At 40.8% G+C, this 20859-nt stretch overlaps 1 protein-coding gene across 2 annotated transcripts in view; it reads right to left on the reverse strand.

Moving 5' to 3' along the window:
• ARPP21 (cAMP regulated phosphoprotein 21) overlaps positions 1-20859 on the reverse strand; it is a 184957-nt gene that overhangs the window by 26109 nt on the left and 137989 nt on the right. For both annotated transcript variants that reach the window (XM_084860412.1, XM_084860411.1), the window contains one exon: positions 14783-14909. In XM_084860412.1, coding sequence (XP_084716538.1) covers positions 14783-14909 — 127 coding nt within the window. The remainder of the gene's footprint in view (positions 1-14782; positions 14910-20859) is intronic.

Genomic DNA, 20859 nt, shown 5'->3' on the forward strand with positions numbered 1-20859 from the left:
TAGCGAGTCTATGGGTCTTCGCGACATACTTGGGTTTTGATCCCACGCAGCAAGGAGTCTCCCACTACTACTACTCATCTCTTCTTGTTGTTGTAGGCCTTTGTTTCATCATCTCTGCTTGACTGACCTTCAGCCTCTTGCTTGCTCTCATGCAGGTTCCCCTGTAATTCTTCCTCTGCAGGCTGTCCTCCAGTCTCATCCTCAAGTACCTGGAAACGGTTCCATAGCTCCACTGCCTCCACAGGTGCAGAGTGGCTTCTAGTTCTTCTGCTCCTGTCACCCTTTTCCAAGGAGTATCCTCTACCGCATTTTTCCTCACCTCAGTATTTCCCTCTTCTGCCTCAGCTTGCTGTTGCTCTTCAAGCTTCTGGTCTTCACTTTGCTGCTGTAGTTCCACCATTCTGTCCAAGAACTCTTCGTGTTCTTTTATTCCCTGGAAGTTTGATAGTCGCTGCTCCAGTCCTCTTACTTTTTCTTCCAGCAATGTGATCAACTTGCACTTGTTGCAGGTGTAGGCCATGCTGTTCTCAGGCAAGAAAACAAACATTGCACACACCTTGCAGGTCACCACCACTGGAGAGTCTTGTCCTTCCATAGCCTCTTTTCGCTTTTTGTGTCTAGCTTTCTGATTGTTCTGGAGTAGCCTGTGCCTGGTCCTCTACTCTCTGGAGGTTAAAAACAGAGTCCCACTGGTATGGAAGTATGTGTTACAAGAAAAATAAATTTTAAAAAAATGTTTAAAAGACATCCTTATACATCACTCATTACTGAGCTTCATTCCACTAGATCGGTTTCTTTTTCTTTCTTCTTTGTCCTCAAAGTCATTTGACTATACTGCCAGCTAATTATATTGGCTAAGGCAACCCATATGATTTTTGACAATGATATCACAGTGCTACATGATGACACTGACTGCAGATGCTCATAAACAGTCATATGGGTTATCACAGCCAACATGCATGATTTCATACACTTCTAATATGTCCTCCCTTATTTGCCTTTTTTTCTAAACCAAATAGCACTAGACAATGTCACCTTTCTTCATAGGGGAGTCACCCAAGTTCCCGGATCATTTTGGTTGTCCATCAAGCTATCCCCCACAACCTCAAGATCCCTTTCTTGGTCAGTCACTGCCACCTCAGACCCCATCAGTGTCTATATGAAGTTAGGATTTTTTGCTCCAATGTGCAGCACTTTACATTTGCTCATATTGAAGCACATTTGCCATTTTAATGCCCATTCTTCCAGTTTGGAGAGATCCTTTCAGAGCTCTTCATTGCCCCCACTTTTTTTTTTTTAACCTACCTTCAAATTTGGACACCTCATTGCTCACCCCTAACTTTGAACAAGTTAAGAAGCACCAATCCCACTATAGATCCTTTGGGGAACCCACTATTTATAACCTTCCATTGCAAGAACTGACCATTTATTCCTAGTCGCTGTTTGAGTGTCAGGCATTTGAAATTCTTACATAACTAAACAGAGTATTTATTCAAGCACCATTGGTTGGTTGCTGAGTCTGTTCCTCACTTTCTACCTGAAAATGAAGTAAATGCTGTTTGATTAATTGCAACTTGTCTGGAAAGAGCAATATATGCCATTTTCCTAGTCAATTACAAGCATCTCTCTCAGGCAAACCATTCTTTACATGCTCACACCTGTTTCTTCAATAAATCATACTAGTCTATATTTACCCAATGGGCCACATTATGGTACAAATGAGCAGCCTGATGTATTTCCAACTCTCCACAGAACCTTTGTGTTATGTAAGAATCAGGAATGAATAGCATGAATGAACATGTGAGTAAGTTCTTTGCATTTTTTGGCCCAGAATTTTTTGGGCTGCCTGGAAAGCAATGGAATAAGCTCTAGAACATAAAATCGTAATGAAATATGAACAAAAAAAAAGGCTGATGCTTAGAAACAGAAATCCACAAGCTTATAGGGATTGTAAAAAAAGGCCAGCCATTCTTCTGGTGACTAGAATATATTCCTGGAAGTATTGGCACAGTGCCAAATACACGGTGGCACCTGTTTTTCCCTCTTCAAGGCTTGAAACAACAATGCAGGTTTCACCGCCTTCCAATTATGGTTCAATTGCAAAGTTGTGGAATCAAAAGGGATTTTCGCAAATTACACTAAAGAAGCTTTTCATCTTGTGAATGTTAACACAGAATAGAGCTTGTTCTTCTTTTTAAATAAAATGCACATTTGCATTTCAAACCATGAGAAATTATGGCCATGTGAAAAATCCTTTCCAAGAAAGTTTAACCTAAAGCTCTCCTATAATGCCCTTCCCATTTTAACAGGCAATTTCCATGGAAGTTAAAATGGGGCAAAAGGGAGGACTTAGTGGTGGCAAAAGCTGGCTGGCAGCTGACTTTAACCCCCTCCCCCCAAATGTTCCTTGTAAACAATGTTAAATAATCATTCCAAGGGCATCTGGGAAAAATGGCAGCTGCTAGCCAGCAACTACCCCCCTCTCCCCAACAGCAAACTTGGTGAAAGTAGCTTGTTATGCTTGCCTTTCTCCCCAGAAATCCTCCAAAATTCATCCAAAAGAGAACTTTCAGCCCAGTCTTAGTTTAACCCCAAGTAGCAGAGAATAACAAAGATCTGTCGCCTTATCTTCCTGTGGAATTCACTCTGAAATCCTGGTTGCAGAAGAGCTATTTTAATACTGGGCCAGGACCCACCCACCCATTTATGGTGGAATCTAGGTCTGATAATACCATGAGACACAAAATTTCATGAGTTGGTGAGGGTATGTAAGTGCTGCATCAGTGACCCACCTGGCTCAGATGCAATCCTGGGTTGTTTTGTGCCATCCAAGCCCAGAAACACTGGGTAATTGTTGGGTTAACTTTGGCTTGTTTAACCAATAAACAACCCAGAATTTCCAGATTCAGACTCACAAAACAACACACGGCATTCCTGGGTTGTTGATTAAAAGTGGAAGCAATGGCATACAGTTTATGCACTCCACTTGTCCCCATAATTCCTGGGTTAAACAACCCAGGAATTGCCGATTGTCACATCCGAAGTGAGCCAGTGCCTGGAATCACTAATGGACTGGATGAGGGCCAAAAAACCAAAGCAACTATAGCATCTCCTGGTCAGAGATAGCCTAGCCGTAGGTGTTCATGTTTTGATAACCTCCAGATTGGATTACTGCAATGTGTTATATGGGGGGCTGCCTTTGAAGACTGAGTGGAAACTTCAATTAGATCAAAATAATGTTTCACAGTTGCTAACTGGAACCAGTCAGTGGAAGCATGTATTAAAAAAAAAAAAAAGGTAAAGGTGTCCCCAACCAGTCGTGTCCAACTCTAGGGTGCGGTGCTCATCCCCGTTTCTAAGCCGAAGAGCCAGCGCTGTCCGAAGATGCTTCCATGGTTATGTGGCCGGCATGACTAAACACCGAGGTTCACGGAACGCTGTTACCTTTCCCGCTGAGGCGGTACCTATTTATCTACTTGCAATTTCTTGCTTTCAAACTGCATTACCTATTCTTAAAGAAATGCACTGGTTATCACCCTGTTGCGGAGCTGAATTCAAAGAGGTGGTGCTTATCTATAAACCCTTACATTGCTTGGGACCTAGGTACCTGAAAGTTTGTCTGTGGGATGGTCATCCCAAGGAAGTTTGCTTCCTCACACTCTAATGTCCTTTAAATGCCAGGCAAAGCTCCTTTTTGAATTTCTCTAGGGCAACTGAAACTCTCCTCACGACCTGAGTTCGATCACAGCGGAAGCTGGGTCCCAGGTAACTGGCTCAGGTCGACTCGGCCTTCCATCCTTCTGAGGTCGGTAAAATGAGTACCCAGCTTGCTGGGGGAAAGGTAGCCACGACTGGGGAAGGCAATGGCAAACCACCCCACTATAGTCTGCCATGAAAATGCCAGCGCAAGTGGCGTCCCTCTAGGAGTCAGCAATGACTCGGTGCTTGCACAGAAGGAACCTTTCCTTCCTTTTTTCCTTTGAAGTGTGATGGGATTGGTTTTATGTTGCAATATGATTTGTTGATTTTGTTTCATTGTTATAATTTTTATTCTTCTGATTATATTGTAGTTATTTTATTTCCATTTGATGTTAGCTGCCCTGAAAATAGTGATATAGAAGAGTGGGATAGAAATGGTTTAAATAAACACAAATAACATGTAGCACAAGTAGGCAAATCTCCAGCCCATTCTCAGCCTTATTATACATGCTAGAGCCATTAAGGTTTCCTTAATCCATTTTGGAGTTCGGGTTGGCTGGCATTAGCTTATTTTAGGATTCACCTTCCAGAGTGGAACCTAATGATGTTCCCTGTGGTACTACTTCAGGAGAGTAAGTTGTTAGATAATTACAACCTATCCACTTAAAAAAAATAATATCAAAATGCCCATCTTTCTCCCTTCAACACTTCATAGAGAGAGAACTCCCTTTAAAACCCTCTCTCATGTGGAGAAAAATATCCATTCAATCTGAAATCTTGGCTTACTTATTGCTTTGGGATTTACAGATCAATTATATGCATGTATCTGATGTGCAAATCTGGCTAAGGAGAAAGTTTTGTTCTTGCTTTGTAGGGTATCATTTAAAATGAAGGGAGGCCCTATTTCAGTAATACATATCCTGAAAAATGAGAATCGAAGTATATAAACAAAATGCTTAAATAGATGACATTAGCCATTGTGTCAAAACAGGCTACTATAAAAAGAGGAAACAGGCTTCGTTTGAGTCAAGGCCTATCACAGCTCTGCTTGTAAGAGCTCATTCTCAGGAGATCTAAATTGCCATTCACGTGAATGCTTTGGGGACATATACAGAGTGTCTTTCCTTTACCACTGAATAATCAAAACTAGGCTCCTACATCTGGGATTAGACAGCAGAGTCTCCATGTCAGACAGTGCGACTGCAAAAAAGGCCCTTCTTAACACTTCTCATTTTAGAAATTAAGCACTGATGACCACGTGCGTGCACACATACAAGTTTATTTTTTAAAGCTCAACAGAATTAGACTGTAAACACTTCAATTACACAGATGTGTAAAATGCTTAAACTAAGGATTTTGTTGTTAGTTTGTTTAAACCATTCTGGCCGAGGACATTTATAGGCTTTATTATGGTACATTCATCTCTGAACAACAACATCATAGCTATAACCTTCCCCCACCCACTCCCCTCAGTAGTGGCTATAAATGCTAACAGTACATTATTAAAGCAGATATATTGTCCTTCATTTGAAACAGACGTTCGGTGTTTGTAGAATATCCACAAATGTCTATCATGAAAGAAAGCACGTATATTTTAAATATATATCTGCCTCAGGTAATTGCAGCCTATTGACAGAGGAGCTGTTGTATGCAGTCAATTGTTCTCTGCTCTCAGGGAAAAAGCAGAGATTACTTTAAAAGGAGAGAGATAATGTGTTTGAGTAACACAGGAATATTTGAATAAGAATAACCTACTTTAGGTCATAGGAACATTGAAATGAATTATAACGCCAACATTTTCTGCTCATAAATTCATAAAATCCCATAGTCATTCCATTAAGGCAGAAATGCTGAAAAGAAATCCAAAACCACTGTATCCTGTGTTAATCTCTCAGCACCTTAACTCTCCTAGGTTGTGGCATCAAGTTAGGTTAGCCAACAGAGTACAATTGTTTTAAGTCTCTCTTTGTTCACTAGATTGTTTTCATTTACAACCTAACACAGAATTGTGTAGAATTTGTGCAGGATGGACACAATCTAACCATTATATAGCGAGGCCAAGGGGGCAATTGGCTTCTCCATTAGTATAGCTCATGGTGAGGTGGGGGTATCCCAATGTGGTTAGAGAGTGTCTTACCAAGGAGTTTCTGGACAGACTGGTACTCAGTGGCTATCCTGGATCCTGCAGCCAGTATGTGGCTACAGTTCACAGAACGTAATACACAGACTATCTGTCCCAGTGCCTTCCCAGCCCCTCTGATATTGGAGACCCCTGCCATTCCCAGCAATTCTGCAAGGAAACAAACAGGGTGCATGGGGATGGCTCTTTCTGTGTGCATTATTTCCCTGCAGAATCAAATTCCCATCAGCCTGCCAGCTGTGGAGGAGCCCAATTCTGCTAGAAACAGGAAGCAGGGAGATGAGTCTCTTCACATGCCCCATTTCCCAGCAGAACCAATTCTGTTGGAAGAGGAGGGCAACAAAAGCAGCAGTTCATGCTCATGCACATGGGAAAATGTGCAGGTGCAGGACACCTGTGGCAGGCCACACAGGTAGCCTATACTTCCCCATCCTTGCCTTAGTGCAGCAAGGATGCTCCCTTCCCACCCACCCCTACTGCAGCCTCATTCTGCCCTGAGCCTATAACCCAGTAATTTGAACAGTCAGGCTGGTTCTGGCTCATGCCATTACATTCCTTGCTGGGAAGCATGGGAGGCTACCCATGGAAGATCTTGGCCATCTCCATGGGTACATGTATGCTGCAGTGGAGAGAGAGGTCCATCTTCATCCTGGCCCCTGCGGGCTGGTTATGGGTGTTGGCAATGCACGTTATCAGGCTCCAAAAGCTGCTTCCATGTGCAGAGGTCTCTGCCCTCAGCCCTTAACGTGTTCAAAGAAAGAGCCAGATCATGACTACAGTTCACATCTCTAGAAATGGCAAGCAAAAACCACATCTCCCCTCTTGCTTCTTTACAAACGCAATCCACCAGGCAACTTTATTTCTATCTGGAGGTTACTTAGTCTGCCCCACAGCCCAACTCCTTCCTTTCAGCAATCTCAGTGAGGTTTTGTCCCACGGTTTGTGAAATTCTGACAGTGGACTATTCATAGATTTCCCCCCAATAAGGCATACAAAGAAAACTTCCCCCATCACTTCTCTCCCCACTCTAGTTCACATACCTCTACAAAAGTGAAACTATAACCCAGAAGGAGCATGTGTAAAGTTTTATCATATTGTGAAGATGTTTGTACTAGATAAGTTAAATGACTCATCCGTTCCTAGTTTGTTCATCTGGGAATGTGAACGCAATAATACTTACCTACTACAAATGGGTTTTCAGAGGCCGTAAAGTTTACACTTGGAAAATATTTTGAAGATTAAACCTCTATATAAATTATTGGTGCTGTATCACTGATTTTGTCTATTTGGGAAGTGTGTGTGTAGGAAATACTCATTTTATCATGCAGCCCGAAAAGTGAGGCTCCAGTGGTTTGAAACTATTCACAAGGAAAAGTCAAAGTTCAAGAATAAAATACTGATAGTGGCAGAAATGCAATTTGTACAGTGCAACCTGACAAGAATACAAGAATATTGGTTTTATCTTTCTTGTTCAAGGAACCTGGCATTGTCTGACAGATTTATTTGCTTAACCAGATGGTATTCTTTAAACTGGAATGCTGGAGAAATTGGATCAAATAATCAACAAGCAGGGAAACTGAGACGAATGCCACAGTTCAAGGGATTATTTGTAAATATTAAAGAAAGTCAATATCACATATAATTGCCATAATAAATGGAGCTGTATAATAATTTGAATCAGGGTACTTAAATCAAGGAAGGCAGTTTTATCATTTGTCTTCCATGTAGCTTCATATTAATCTAACATTGTGTAAAGAGCATTCCCAGTTATTCAAACCTTTTTTTAATTCCAGAAGATATATGAAAATAGGATTGCATGTCCTTATTTTTTGTTTACATATGAATTTAGAAATGACCTTTCTAAGTGATAAGATTAAAAAACGTACAAATGATTAAAAACCAATGAATGATAAAAAGGATGAATGGCTAATAAGAAACATAAAACAGGAGCAGTGCAACCTTAAATACAACAAGAGCAGCCAATCTAAAAGCAGCAAGCCCACAACTAAGATTAATCTAACAAGTTAAAAGTTAAGCTTCTAAAGAGGCCTTCCAAAACAAAAAAGGCCTCAACGAAGTGCCCCACGATATCCGGATTAGTAAACTAGCTAAAAGTGGACTAGATAAAACAACTATCAGGTGGATCCACAGTTGGCTACAGAAACGGACTCAAAGAGTGCTTATCAATGGGATCTTCTCAAACTGGGGAGAGGTAACAAGCGGGGTACCGCAGGGCTCAATTCTGGGCCCAGTGATCCTCAACATTTTTATTAATGACTTGGGTAAGGAGGTGCGGGGAATACTTATCAGATTTGTAGATGACACAAAATTGGGAAGGATAGCTAATACCTTGGAACACAAAAAACAAAATTCAAAGTGATCTTGATAGACTGGAGTGGTGGGCTGAAAACAACAGAATGAAATTTAATAGGGACAAATGCCAAGCTCTGCACCTAGGAAAAAGAAACCAAATGCACAGTTACAAGATGGGCGATAATTGGCTCGACAACACTACAAGCGAGAAGGATCTTGGACTTGTAGATCACAAGCTGAATATGAGCCAACAATGTGATGTGGCTGCAAAAAAGGCAAATGCTATTTGGGGCTGCATTAATGGAAGCATAGCTTCCAAATCATGTGAAGTACTAGTTGCCCTCTACTCGGCACTGGTTAGGCCTCATCTGGAGTACTGTGTCCAGTTCTGGGCACCGCACTTTAAGAAGGATGCAGACAAGCTGGGGAGGGTCCAGAGGAGGGCAACAAAGATGATCAGGGGACTGGAAACAAAGCCCTATGAGGAGAGACTGAAAGAACTGGGCATGTTTAGCCTTGAGAAGAGAAGACTGAGGGGAGATAGGATAGCGCTCTTCAAGTACTTGAAAGGCTGTCACAGAGAGGAAGGCCAGGATCTCTTCTCGATCATCCCAGAGTGCAGGACACAGAATAATGGGCTCAAGTTACAGGAAGCCAGATTCCGGCTGAACTTCAGGAAAACCTTCCTGACTGTTAGAGCGATACAACAATGGAGCCAACTACCTAGGGAGGTAGTAGGCTCTCCCACACTGGAGGCATTTAAGATGAAGTTGGACAGCCAACTGTCAGGGATGCTTTTACTTGGATTCCTGAATTGAGCGGGGGGGTTGGACTCAATGGTCTTACAGTCCCCTCCCAACCCCACTATTCTATGATTCTATGAACTTGCCAGCAGGGGAAAAATCCACAAGGAAATAACCCAAGGTTATTTCCAAGGTTACCCAAGGCCATCTCTTGGATGAATGTTCCAGAGTACCACTGCTTAATGACTCAGCAGAATAAATTTCTTTATTTTGTTTGTAAGTTGACCTTGGACGGACAATTGGCACTGAAAAGCTATAGCTATTGGGTGGTATAGAAATGTAATGAATGAATGAATGAATGTGTGTGGTATGAATAAAACAGCAATAAAGATAATAAAGAAATTTTCAGACAAATGAAAAAGCCACTTATTTAGAGCTTTTGATAAGGGGAGGAGTGTACAATAACCATAAAGTTAATCTAAGATCAGACATGCATTTTTGGTTCTGAATTTTGAAACAGAAACATGGGTGGAGGAAACAATATAGCTTTTAATATTGCAGACACACTGGGCCAGTTCCTATGTAACTTGGTCACCGGGCTTAACCAAGCATGCTGGTGCACACTGCTCAATTCCTCCCACTTGGCTCCTCCTACCAGTGGGAGTGACTAAACAAGCCAGGGACTTTCTGTCCATGGATTGTTCAATATGATGTCCAAACTGGGAACTCTGGCATTTTGATCCTGGCTTATGACTCTGGCTCATTAGGATAGGAACAAGCTGGAGTTCCCAGTTCGGACATCATACTAAACAAACCAAGGATGGAGAATCTGCTGTAATGAATTAATTCGAAGTCCAAAATACTGAATTCAATTATTTATTTATTTATTTCATTTCTATGCCGCCCAATCGCTGAAGCTGTCTGGCTGGTTATGTAACAAGCCCAGTCTTTTCTAGAGCTGTGTGCTAATGGCCTCTTGAAATTCTCCACCCTATTTGTGGGCAGGAAAACTGGGGGGACAATTCCACTGAATTTCTTCAGGAGGAGGAGAAATTCTCCCAACAGTTGCTCATCACTAGGGCTCACTTTTGGCAGGGATTGTAGCACAGCTGGGGGGCGGTGCAGTGCTACCACTGCAAGTGGTGACAGCATCAACTGTGTTGGCAGGCTGGCCCCCATTTTGCATCCATAACAGGTGTGAACGGGGGTCCGTGTTGTTTCCAGCTTCAGGAAAGAGGTAGAGCTAGTCCTGTGACAAAATCTGTCCTCCAGTTTCCTGAACATTTTCTTCCCCCATGAAAGAGGCTTCCATCACTCTGGTTCATTCTCAGGATGTTTTATAATTTATTTTTGTGGTGTTTTTGAGCTTACTTAAAGCTCACTGCAAGGTGGCTGAGAGTGCCGTGTGTATGTTCTCTTTCTATTACATATAGTTCCATTGCTCTGCAGCCTCCCAGGCTGACTGCACGTCTGACCTGAAAAAGCCCTCCTCGGAGGAATTATGGTATCTTCCCCAGGCTCTACTTGAAGTGTGGGAAGCCAGGCTGCCAGAGAGATGATTGCCCAATGTAAAATAGGGCACTTGCACTCTCTCTTTTGTCACCTCCTAAGTAAGGTTAGCACAAGAAACCCAAACCCAACCCATGAGAATGTCTCCAAAATTCTGTTCACAGCTGAATTGCTTTACAAAAGCAATTTATTTTCTATAAAATTGGGTGAGAATAGTCGAAAAAGATGTGGGATAAATTTTCGGCATAGCACTACTCTTTTGATAAGTAGATCATTTAAACAGCAAGGTGTTCCTATGGTGAATCTTTTGTGAAGCAGAATCTTCTAGAAATGTCTCCTGTTCTTCTCTTTGCAGGCAAGCTGTACTATTTTAAAGTACGCGCGTGCACGCGCACACACACACACACACACACACACGCACACGTTCTCATCCCTCTTGCAAAATGATTTATTGCTGTCAGATTGTAATCTAATTTTAGGTGAGCTCATCTTTTCTTTCTGCCTTGGAGCCATTTTCACTTCATATTGCTCTCCTACCACAGCCATGAGAAAATACATAGTCCCTCACACATTATGGATGCTATACTACTGACATTTTGTTTCAGCCAATTGCTGTAGAAGTCATCAAGATTGCTCTACTCATAAGCAGACCTTTTCTGAGCAAAACAAAAACAAATTGCCTGTATCAGAGCTTGCCTTGACCTCTGTATCCCACAGTGGGAAAACGATATGCTCTCACAAGCTTGCAAGAGAGATGAAAGCTTCAAAGACCCCAATGAACAGGTGAACTTTCTTTCTGTAATACAGTGTTCAAGCTCCCAAGGCTCAGAAATTCTCCTTCATTGCATTTACTATTCTGCTGGTAGGCACTGCTTCCATTCCCATGGGTTTTGCCATACTGCTTCAGTTTTCTCATAGATTCCCAGCATCCCTCAACAATAGCAAGTGCTACTAAATCTTCAGGGAAGCTGCATCAGGAACAATCATCAATCTACACAGTTCTGCAACAACATTCTATGTAAGAATGTTGAACTTGGACTGGGGAGATCCAGGTTCAAATTCCCACTTGGCCATGAAGCTCACTGGGTGACTTCGGGCCAGACACTGACTCTCAGCCTAACCTACCTCACAGGGCTGTTGTGAGGATAAAATGGAGAGGAGGCGGATCATGTATGCTGCCTTGGGCTCCTTGTAAGAGGAAAAAAGGTGGGATATAATTGTAACAAATAAATAAATAATAAAAAAAACAGTGTGCCTTGAACTATTCACAGTGCTTCTGATGCAAATCAGGTTGTTTAGGCTGTTGCTTTGCTTCCGTTCTGCTCGTACTTTGTGCTGAATTCTGACCTACTTGCGCATGAGCATATAGTTGAAGCCCTGTGCCAGTTCTTGGACGGAGCAAACATCTACATTTGCTCCTTTGCAAGCTGAATTTTCCCCTTTGCAAGCTGAATGTGTAGCTTTTGTAAACGTTCGTACCATGTTGATATATTTCATTTAACATCATTTTCTTTTACCAAGACAGAGCTTTTCATGCATAAGGGACTGAACCCTCAAACAGTTCTCCTCCAAAAATACAAATCCACAGTTCTGTACTCCTATTAATCAGTCCAACATTTTATTAAAGCAGGTAAGGGCTCAATCCTATGCATGTTTAGACAGAAAAAGGTCCTCCAACTCCCATGCTGGCTGGGGTGTGCTGGGGTTTGTAGGACTTTTTTCTGTCTAAACATGAATGGGATTGCACCTGAAGTCCTTTTTGCCCTTCTATGTATGGATTGCAGTTGGGGACTTCAGCCACTGAGAGTTGTTCCTGCAGTGGACAGAATTCATATCCACAGCCTGCTAGGAGGGAGAGTGGCTTGGAGGCATGCTGAAACCTCTAAACTACTGTCCTTCTTCTGGGCTGTGGAAGCTACAGATTGCTAAAAAGGAAGGTGGCTTCTAGACATCCCTGCGAACAGGGTGCAGGAACTACATAAAAGACACAGTGGCTCTTGCCATCTAGAGTTCCCAGATACGATCTGTGCAAACTTCGTGGTGTCCTTTGCGGCATTTCTTGGACACCACTTATCATATGCCTCGTTGATATGAAAGACATTTCAAAATGATTGGTCTAATAAAAGCTGTCATCCTATGTCCCTCTGCAAAGATACAGATTCCCTAAAAAGCAATTAGTTACAAGGCACATAATATGGAAATCAGAAAGAGGTAATTATACATGGAAGGAATACTAGAATGTAGCTACAGATTATTATAATAAATGAATAGCGGTGTACTCTCCCATGGAGTAGTCAACAAGTAGAGTGAGAAATATTTAGAATATACACAGCACTCTTCAACATTTAGGAGGTTTTACATTCAGGTCTGAAAATTATCTTTTAAAGATGAGAGGAAGTCGATAGAAGAAGGTCCTCAAGCACAAAAATTACTGATGTCCCACACTAGATCCTGAATAAATACAGCATATTAGCTAAAATAAAAACACATCAGATAAATGGGTAATGAGAAAGGTTTCCTTATGATCCAATTACTTTTAAAAATGCAGACGGTATAGTTCAGAATGTGCTATATATGCTTTCTTTAATGGAATTTCCACATTACTGACACACACTTTAACTAATAGGTTAAATATGGAGTAGGAATCACAGAGCAAAATAAGACAGTTTCATACAATATATTTTGCATTTAGGTTGAAAGACCTAATGTGGATCAGTAATAAATATAAATGTGGAATGGTGCTGTTAAGACAAATGAAGCAAAATGAGACATTGTTTTTTAGTAAATGAATTCTCGCTTTTTTCTACTTTGGTAACTGCATTTGATAAAAGGTATGAAATGTGGACAACAGTGTTATTAATACTAACTAATAATGCTCACCCAAACCAATATGGCAGAGGACAGAAGCTATTAGAACAAGAAAAGGAGTAGAAAAGCATTTTTGATGCTCATGATAAATAATGATCATGCAAATCAATTATACATGACTTGTTGAGCTAGTTAAACATGAATTATGAAAGCATTACAATCCAATCTCCACGGTATTACAGAGATATTGAAGCAATGGATGGGATGACCCATCAGCTTGGAGGTCCTTCTCTCCATCTCAGAACATCTAGCTGGTAGTAGGCTTGAAGCTTATAAGCCCTGTGTATCAAAAACTCTTGAGGACAAGGTGCTGTAAGTTTTTTCATGAATTTACAGAAACTTCCTATTCACGAATCCACAGTTTGGAACCATACAATAACGGATTGATAGGGAACACACAGTGTTATTCTTTCTAATAAGTTAACACTTGTTTGAATCATGGACTGGGACAGCTGTAAAGTGGAGAATTAGAAGATCAATTCTTCTTCTTTCCCTTGTGTTCTCAAGCTATGTTTAATAGCAATGCAACGAACACCTCACCAACCAGTGCAATAAACCAACATGCATCAGCAGCTTTCTTTCTGTGTCAATCACACTTATTAGGAGCGACGTGACACAGTAGGAAAAGAGACCGGTTCACTGTGAGACCTGCTACTCACTCTCTTACAGTGTAACGGCCCCCCTTCCAACTGCACATCACTGCAGGGATCTACACCAACAGGGTACCACATAGACTCTAGAGAGCCTTGTTACCTGCTGTGCTCATGATGACTAACAGAAACATAAGGATTGGAAAATAGCATAGCATTACCAAAGCATACAGCATATTTCAGGTGGCTGTCTTAGTATTTCAGAGTTTCAGGCCTGTACAGTGCAGTAATCTCTAATTGCTTTCTTTACTAGTCCCTAGTTTTAACAGATTCAGGCAATTCACAAAAGGATGATATCCAAGTATCACTAAAATATTAATTCCAGTAATTTACTTTCTGCCCTGGCTTTGATCCAGCATTTTAAGGACCAATGCTTTGATGACATTCTGGCATGCCACAACAGGATAGAAAGTATGAATGTCCTTTAGATATTTAGTTATACTTTGAAATGAAGCATTTTAAATATTTAAGACTGTTGCAAAGGGAATAAATGATATGAATCTAGAAAACCACCCCTGAAGACAAAGAATAAGAGGCAATAGGTTCAAGCAAGAAAAGGAATACAATCTCCTTGCCCCATACTAAAAATGAGAGTTTGGGATATTCTTTCCATGTCTCTTCAATTCTTATCACCACCCCTTCTCCCTGAACTATGCATATACAGCCATTAAAATATTTATTTTTGGAAAATCCAGAGTGCCCAGCTCAGCTCCAACAAAAGTGTCTTTGGGAAGGGTATGACTGGTGTGGTGTTTTGTTTTCAGAAACAAATTTGGGTCAAGGCTGCACCTATGAGTTCATCCAGACACATAGCATGAAGGAAGGGTCTAGCTGAAGAATCGAGTAATAGATGCAAATACCTGCTTGCTGTGCAGTCTGTGGCATTTGTGGACTCCGTTGCGCATTGTACTGAACTGAGGCCATGGGTCTGTACTGCTGAGTTGCTGAGGTAGGGTATTGACCAGATGGGTAATAATACACAGGCATCTGCAGAAAATAAGAAAGACTAAGAATGTATTATAAAACCTTTAAAGCTGAACAATGAACACACAATATCCAAAATTATTTTTGAAATGCAGGGTTTTTAAGCTTAGAAAGTCTCCTGAGCATCTTGGGAAAAGCTTGGAGAGCCAGCGTGGTGTAGTGGTGACAGTGTTGGACTGGGAGCTGGGAGATCCAGGTTCTAGTCCCCATTTGGCCATGGAAGCTCACTGGGTGACTTTGGGCCAGTCACAGAATTGCAGCCCAACCTACCTCACAGGGTTGTTGTTGTAAGGATAAAATGGAGGAGGAGGAGAATTTAAGCCGCTTTGAATTCCTTGCAAGAGGAAAAAAAAGCGGGATGGAAATGCAATAAAAAATAAATGCTACACACAGGCTGATATATTTTTTAAAGCATGGAAAATATTCTAACATGTGGAATATTACTAATTTACAGGTATATTAAATACTTTAAAACTACCAACCACAGGGACAGGAAAATATACTTTTGTAAGGCCTCTAAGCAAGGAACTATTTGAAATATATACAACTTGCTGTTCTCTAGATTTGTCATGATTTCAGAATGATATCCTGTAAAACACCAATGCTAACACACATAGTTACATAAAAATAATGTAACATTACAGACAAAATTGCAAAGGCAAACTGCTTCATGAAACAGGGATGATTACAAGAAAAAATGAACAGAAGGGACCAAAGGAGCCAGATGAGAAGAGGGAATGCAGCTCCTGAGATGACTCACTGCAGAAGCAAGAAAAGGAGTTGGAAACCCTACTTAGAAAGATGGATCCCCAGGACCAGGAAAATTGCCACAGGAAGAAGTGACTGATGAAAGGACAGAGCTCCTACTGACAGGCCCTCTAAAAGTTCATGACCAAATCTTGTGTGCTCTTTCATTTCCAAAGCTTTTCATGCCATTTTCTGGAGTGTAGTGGAAGTGTTATTTACTTATTTCAATATACCTGCTGCTATTTGGTGCAGTAGCAAGTGGACATTGAGAAAGGCATAGGGGGTGCACAAGCCCATCCTCACATTAAGCATACTGTACATACCCTGGCAAAGCTGTGATTAGGTCCAGTCTCTGGAAATGGTATAGAAAAGGGTCTGAAAACTGCTTTTTTATTTTAAAAGAGTAAGGTACATTAATAGCTTCCTTTACATTTCAATGAGCATGGCATTTGAGCCCCCACTCAAATTAAGCCTTGTTTAGACATTCAAGACCACAATCCTCAATTTTATGATATCATGTAATACAGCATAATTAATGCCTTAACATTAAGAGCAATAAAGAACAGAAACAGGAAATGATTTCATAGTCATAGATGGTACAGACAATCTGGAGATGTGGGAGTGGGGGGACTGTCCCAGGGGAGGGGACAGGTTGGGTTGCTATAGCTGTCTGGTGTAATGGGATAAAACTATACTAATGATAACGTGCTGATTGGAGGTAATCCTAGCTGGATGTACACAGTTCATTGCAAAATGTGGCTGTGGAGTTCCACGGCTTGAACGGGTAGATCAAGGAGGGTCTGAATTTCTGAAGCTTGGGCAAAAGAGAGTTTGGGATGTTTAAATTAGAGAAGACTGCCAATTCGAATGCAGTAAGAATGAACTCTTAACGAATGTTGAATTATGTCTGATCTCTGAAAATGGCAAGCATCTAGGTAACAGTGCAATCCTACACATGTCTTCTCAAAAGTAAGCCCCAGTGAGTTCAATGGGACTTACTCCCAGATAAGTGAGTAAAGGATTGCAGCCTAAAAAGCTCAATATAAGGATAAAGACTTTGGAATGAAATTTGAATCTGGATCTAAGATGCCATGTACCCTGAGTTCTGGATAAGCTAATCATGGTGGGACATGCAGGATATAGATTACATTCTGACAATGGGACAACAAATAATGGACCTCTGAGTCCGAATCAGACCAAGCAGGAGACTTGCAAAACTGAAGTGGGATAATAAGTAACAATTACTGAAAATAATACAAAAAACCATCACTGTATACATTAGTTGTATTCAGGCCTTCTGCAAGCAATTATCAATCGTGTGGAGTGAGAGAGTGAGGCCCCACCTGCCAACCCTTCATTAATATGTCTCCATTAGCTCTTCCCACCTGCTGTACACATGTGTTTTGGGAACATGTCCATAGAAGGGAGCCTGCTGTATATGCATGGGTTTCCCCTGAGATATGGAACTTTGTACAATAATGGAGGGAATCTACACATGTAGAGCAAACTCCACTCCACCAACATTCCCCACAACACGTGTACAGCAGGGAGATGAAGCCGACAGAGATGTGATGATGGGGGTGGGGCCAGTGCATGCAATTAAAAGCAGGCATATCATGTGGTACAAAACTGTTGGGAACAAAAAAGGCTTCTAATAATTTAGTTATGTCTCTCTTGTTACAGTCTTTGTTGATAAAAGGAAAGGGCTCATTGGTAGATCACATGTTATGCATGTATAAGATCCCAGGCTCAGTCTTTGTCATTTCCACGATCTCAGACAGAAGGGCTGGGAAAGATTTCTGTCTGAACTTTTGCAGAGCCATGACCAGTTAGAATAGACAGTACTATAGTAAGCTCCAAGGACCAATGGTTGTACTCCATATCTGCCAGTTTCATTTGTTCACATGCTCGGTGTTTTCTGATCCAACAGTAACTTAGATATTCTATATACAGAGCCTTTTCAGGTCAGAGATGTAGACCCACAGTATAGAAAAACAAATAGAGAGGGCAAAATGTGATGAAGAATGTAAGATTTTCCTGCCCCCTAATCATTATGAATGAATTACAGCACTTTTGATATTCAAAGAAATACTAGGTGGCAGGGCTATATCCCATAACCCATAACGTATATTCTTGGGTAATCATAAATTGGTAGCTTATACACAGCAATTTATAGATACAAAAGTACTATACAAGCATAAATCAATTTATCTCTGTAGAATTTAGATACTCTTATCCAGAGTTAGCCACAGTGAAATTATTCTTTAAATTGACTGGAAGAGAATGCATCTGTTATATACTCCATTTAGTGGCTTATCAGAGCAGCAACTGATCATTCTGAAGAATGCTGTTTGCTAGATGGAGCATTAGGTAGAAAGGAATCACATAATGTGGGTTGATAAACAGATAACTTTTGACAGTAACCAAGCATTCATAACTTTCCCAAGAACAGACATTACAAATAATCAAATAGGGGAAAACAACTTGATTAACAACATAATAAGCTTCATGATAATAGCAGTATTAATGATTTGATTTATAGTCTGCCTTTCCACCAAAAAAATGGCACTCAAGGCAGCTAATGGCACTCAGGGCAGTAGGGATTCTAACAGGTTTGGCAAGGTTCAGTCCAAACATTATGGTTTTGTAGATCCTGTCAAAGCCTTTTCCAGACTTTGGACTTGAAGAAATGTAAATTCATACCAGGTCTACCAGAATCAGTAGCTGGGTGGTAAGGATGGAATAAGTTTCCATATTCAGTGGTTGAAGATGCTTTTTGTGCCTTGTTCCTTGGGAGGCAGCAACCTCTGATACTATCACGCATGAAGTTCATCATACTATATGTCTCACTGGGTTTTTAAAGTGTGTGTGTGTGTGTGTGTGTTGTGTTGCATGAGTGTGTGTAGTATGAGGGGAAAGGCTTTGTGCTCATGGAAAACTAGAGTATCTTGGGATGGACAGTTTGGTACCCCATCTTCTCATTGGATGTTAATTACTCTTGCATGTTCTCAGTCTTTTTCTCATGCGCACCCTGTTCCTGTGTCTCTGCTCTGAACCTATTAATCAATCTGTTCTGAACTGTTAATCAGGCCTTGCATGAATGTTTGTGAGATACTCCCTCATGGTAATATACTTGATTTGGATCTTTTTGCTACCATACTGAGAGTCAATGCACAAAAAGAGCAACCAAAAGAAAAGGTCTTAATTGCACATGGAGAAAATCACTGAGCTGCTGCACACACACAGCTTGCTGTTACCACCATGTAGATGCATTTAAAGTGACTTCCACATGGTAGTGGTTTTGCATGTATCATCCAGTCTTACTCAAGACGATGTCATTAAAGCCAGATTATGACAGAACATTCTTACTCATACATGTATGTGTCAGAAAAAAAGAAACATGTGCTTTGCCTTGCTTTTCATTTAGGAACTTTGTACATTGGGCTTTACCACAGCTTTCTATAAGAAGCCTTTGAAGCTCAAGTTAATACATTAAGCTATAAGACCTTGATGAACAGCAAATACCTTTGTAGCATTACTGTTTCTGAAGTCTCATGTTTTTCTCTACTCCACAGAGTAGATTCCATTGAAAAACACAATGAAGTCATTCTGGGGGGAGGCATTACTCCCTCTGTGCATCCCATTCATACCATATTGTTCTCCCAGTTCTTCCCCACCCCACCCCTTAATTAAACACAGAAGCCATGAAAGAGGCCAATTTGGTTATTGGTCAGATAGATACTGGTTACTGACATAATGCTCTTGGGCTATGGTTATGAAATAACATATGAAGACAGAAGAGAAAGATTAGAGGATGTGTAGCATTTTTTTTTTTTCTGAAGCAGGGAGAGAAAAGTGGGAATTTTCCCCCATAGAAAATAAAAATTAGACTGCTGAAGGCATTTTCTAGTCATCAGCTTACCACAGAGAACTGTCACAGTGCAATCAGATAAAAGGCTGGACAGTGAAAAAGAACTGTTAAGCTTCTAAACGAATGTCTTAGTCAGACTGAGAAAATGCAGGGCTGGAAGAAAAGGCAAGCGAAGAACAAATGCTTTCCAGCCCTCTTAGATGTGCCACTTCTAAAATCTATCTGCTCCTTCTTTAATGCAAACTGGGAAACTGAGCTTTAGAAGGCAGCTGTAAAGGCAGTTTTAATATATTAAACTTTAATTAATGTGTGATATCTTTAGACTCCCAGGCTTAGCCAACTTCCTTTTTTTTTTTTTTCTTTCAAAGATAATCCCACATTGACTGGACATGTTCACATACTGCCTTTTGCTGGCTGCATCACATGACACTGGATCTGACAGAAGAGAAGCCCCTAGGCTGCTACAATTACAGAAACAAATTGGACATTTACACACAAGCCTTTCCATTATGATACCAAATCTGATAGCAGGGCTTCGTGGTACCAAAAAAATGATTTCATACTGATTCTCTTCTGTGGATGATTGCATCATAACATTCTGCAAGACAAAGTAGCATAAGTGCACCTAAGTTTTCCTGCCCTGCCCCCTCCCCAATGATAATAACAAATCAGTGTAAGGAACCCTGGACTGTTTTGCAGATCTACTTTAAGAAATATCTAAGGAGCCAAGATCATGACAATTAAGTATGTTTGTCATTCCACCAGTTCAACCGGGCACTGAAAAACACAGTACTGAAGACATGGAACTGATTTAAACTCTTAAATTCTTAGTTGCCTCTTTCCAGAGGCGTAGCCATGTTAATTCTATTGCAACAAACACAACAAAGAGTCTTGTGTCAACTTAAAGATTAACACATGTATTTATTCTGGCATCAGCATTCGTGGACACTGTCTACTTCATCAGATACACTTCATACCATCATCCCATAAGTTAGCTGAGAAAGGAAATTCTCTGCAAATACTCCAAGAGATGGTGAAACCAGATTTTATGTATTATTACCTGCACCTTCAGCTTCATGTTAGATAACAAATTAGTAAAAAAAAATGATTTGTGAATGAAATCAACAAATAAGATGGAAAGCTAAGATAACAGAGAGCTAAGAAATTTGCAAAGGCTTAAAAGGTATAAAATATATTAAAATCCTGGGAGAATGAAACGGTCTTCACTTGGCACTAAAAAGGCAAAACTTTCTAGGAGGGATATTCCACAGGGAGGGTGCCACAACTGAAAAGTGGGTCACGACTCACTGCACCTCAGAAGGCAGGGGCACTTGG

Source organism: Heloderma suspectum, chromosome 5, assembly GCF_057233095.1.
Source record: "Heloderma suspectum isolate Gila_16-S chromosome 5, 16-S_ref, whole genome shotgun sequence".
In the NCBI taxonomy this organism is placed as follows: Eukaryota; Metazoa; Chordata; class Lepidosauria; order Squamata; family Helodermatidae; genus Heloderma; species Heloderma suspectum.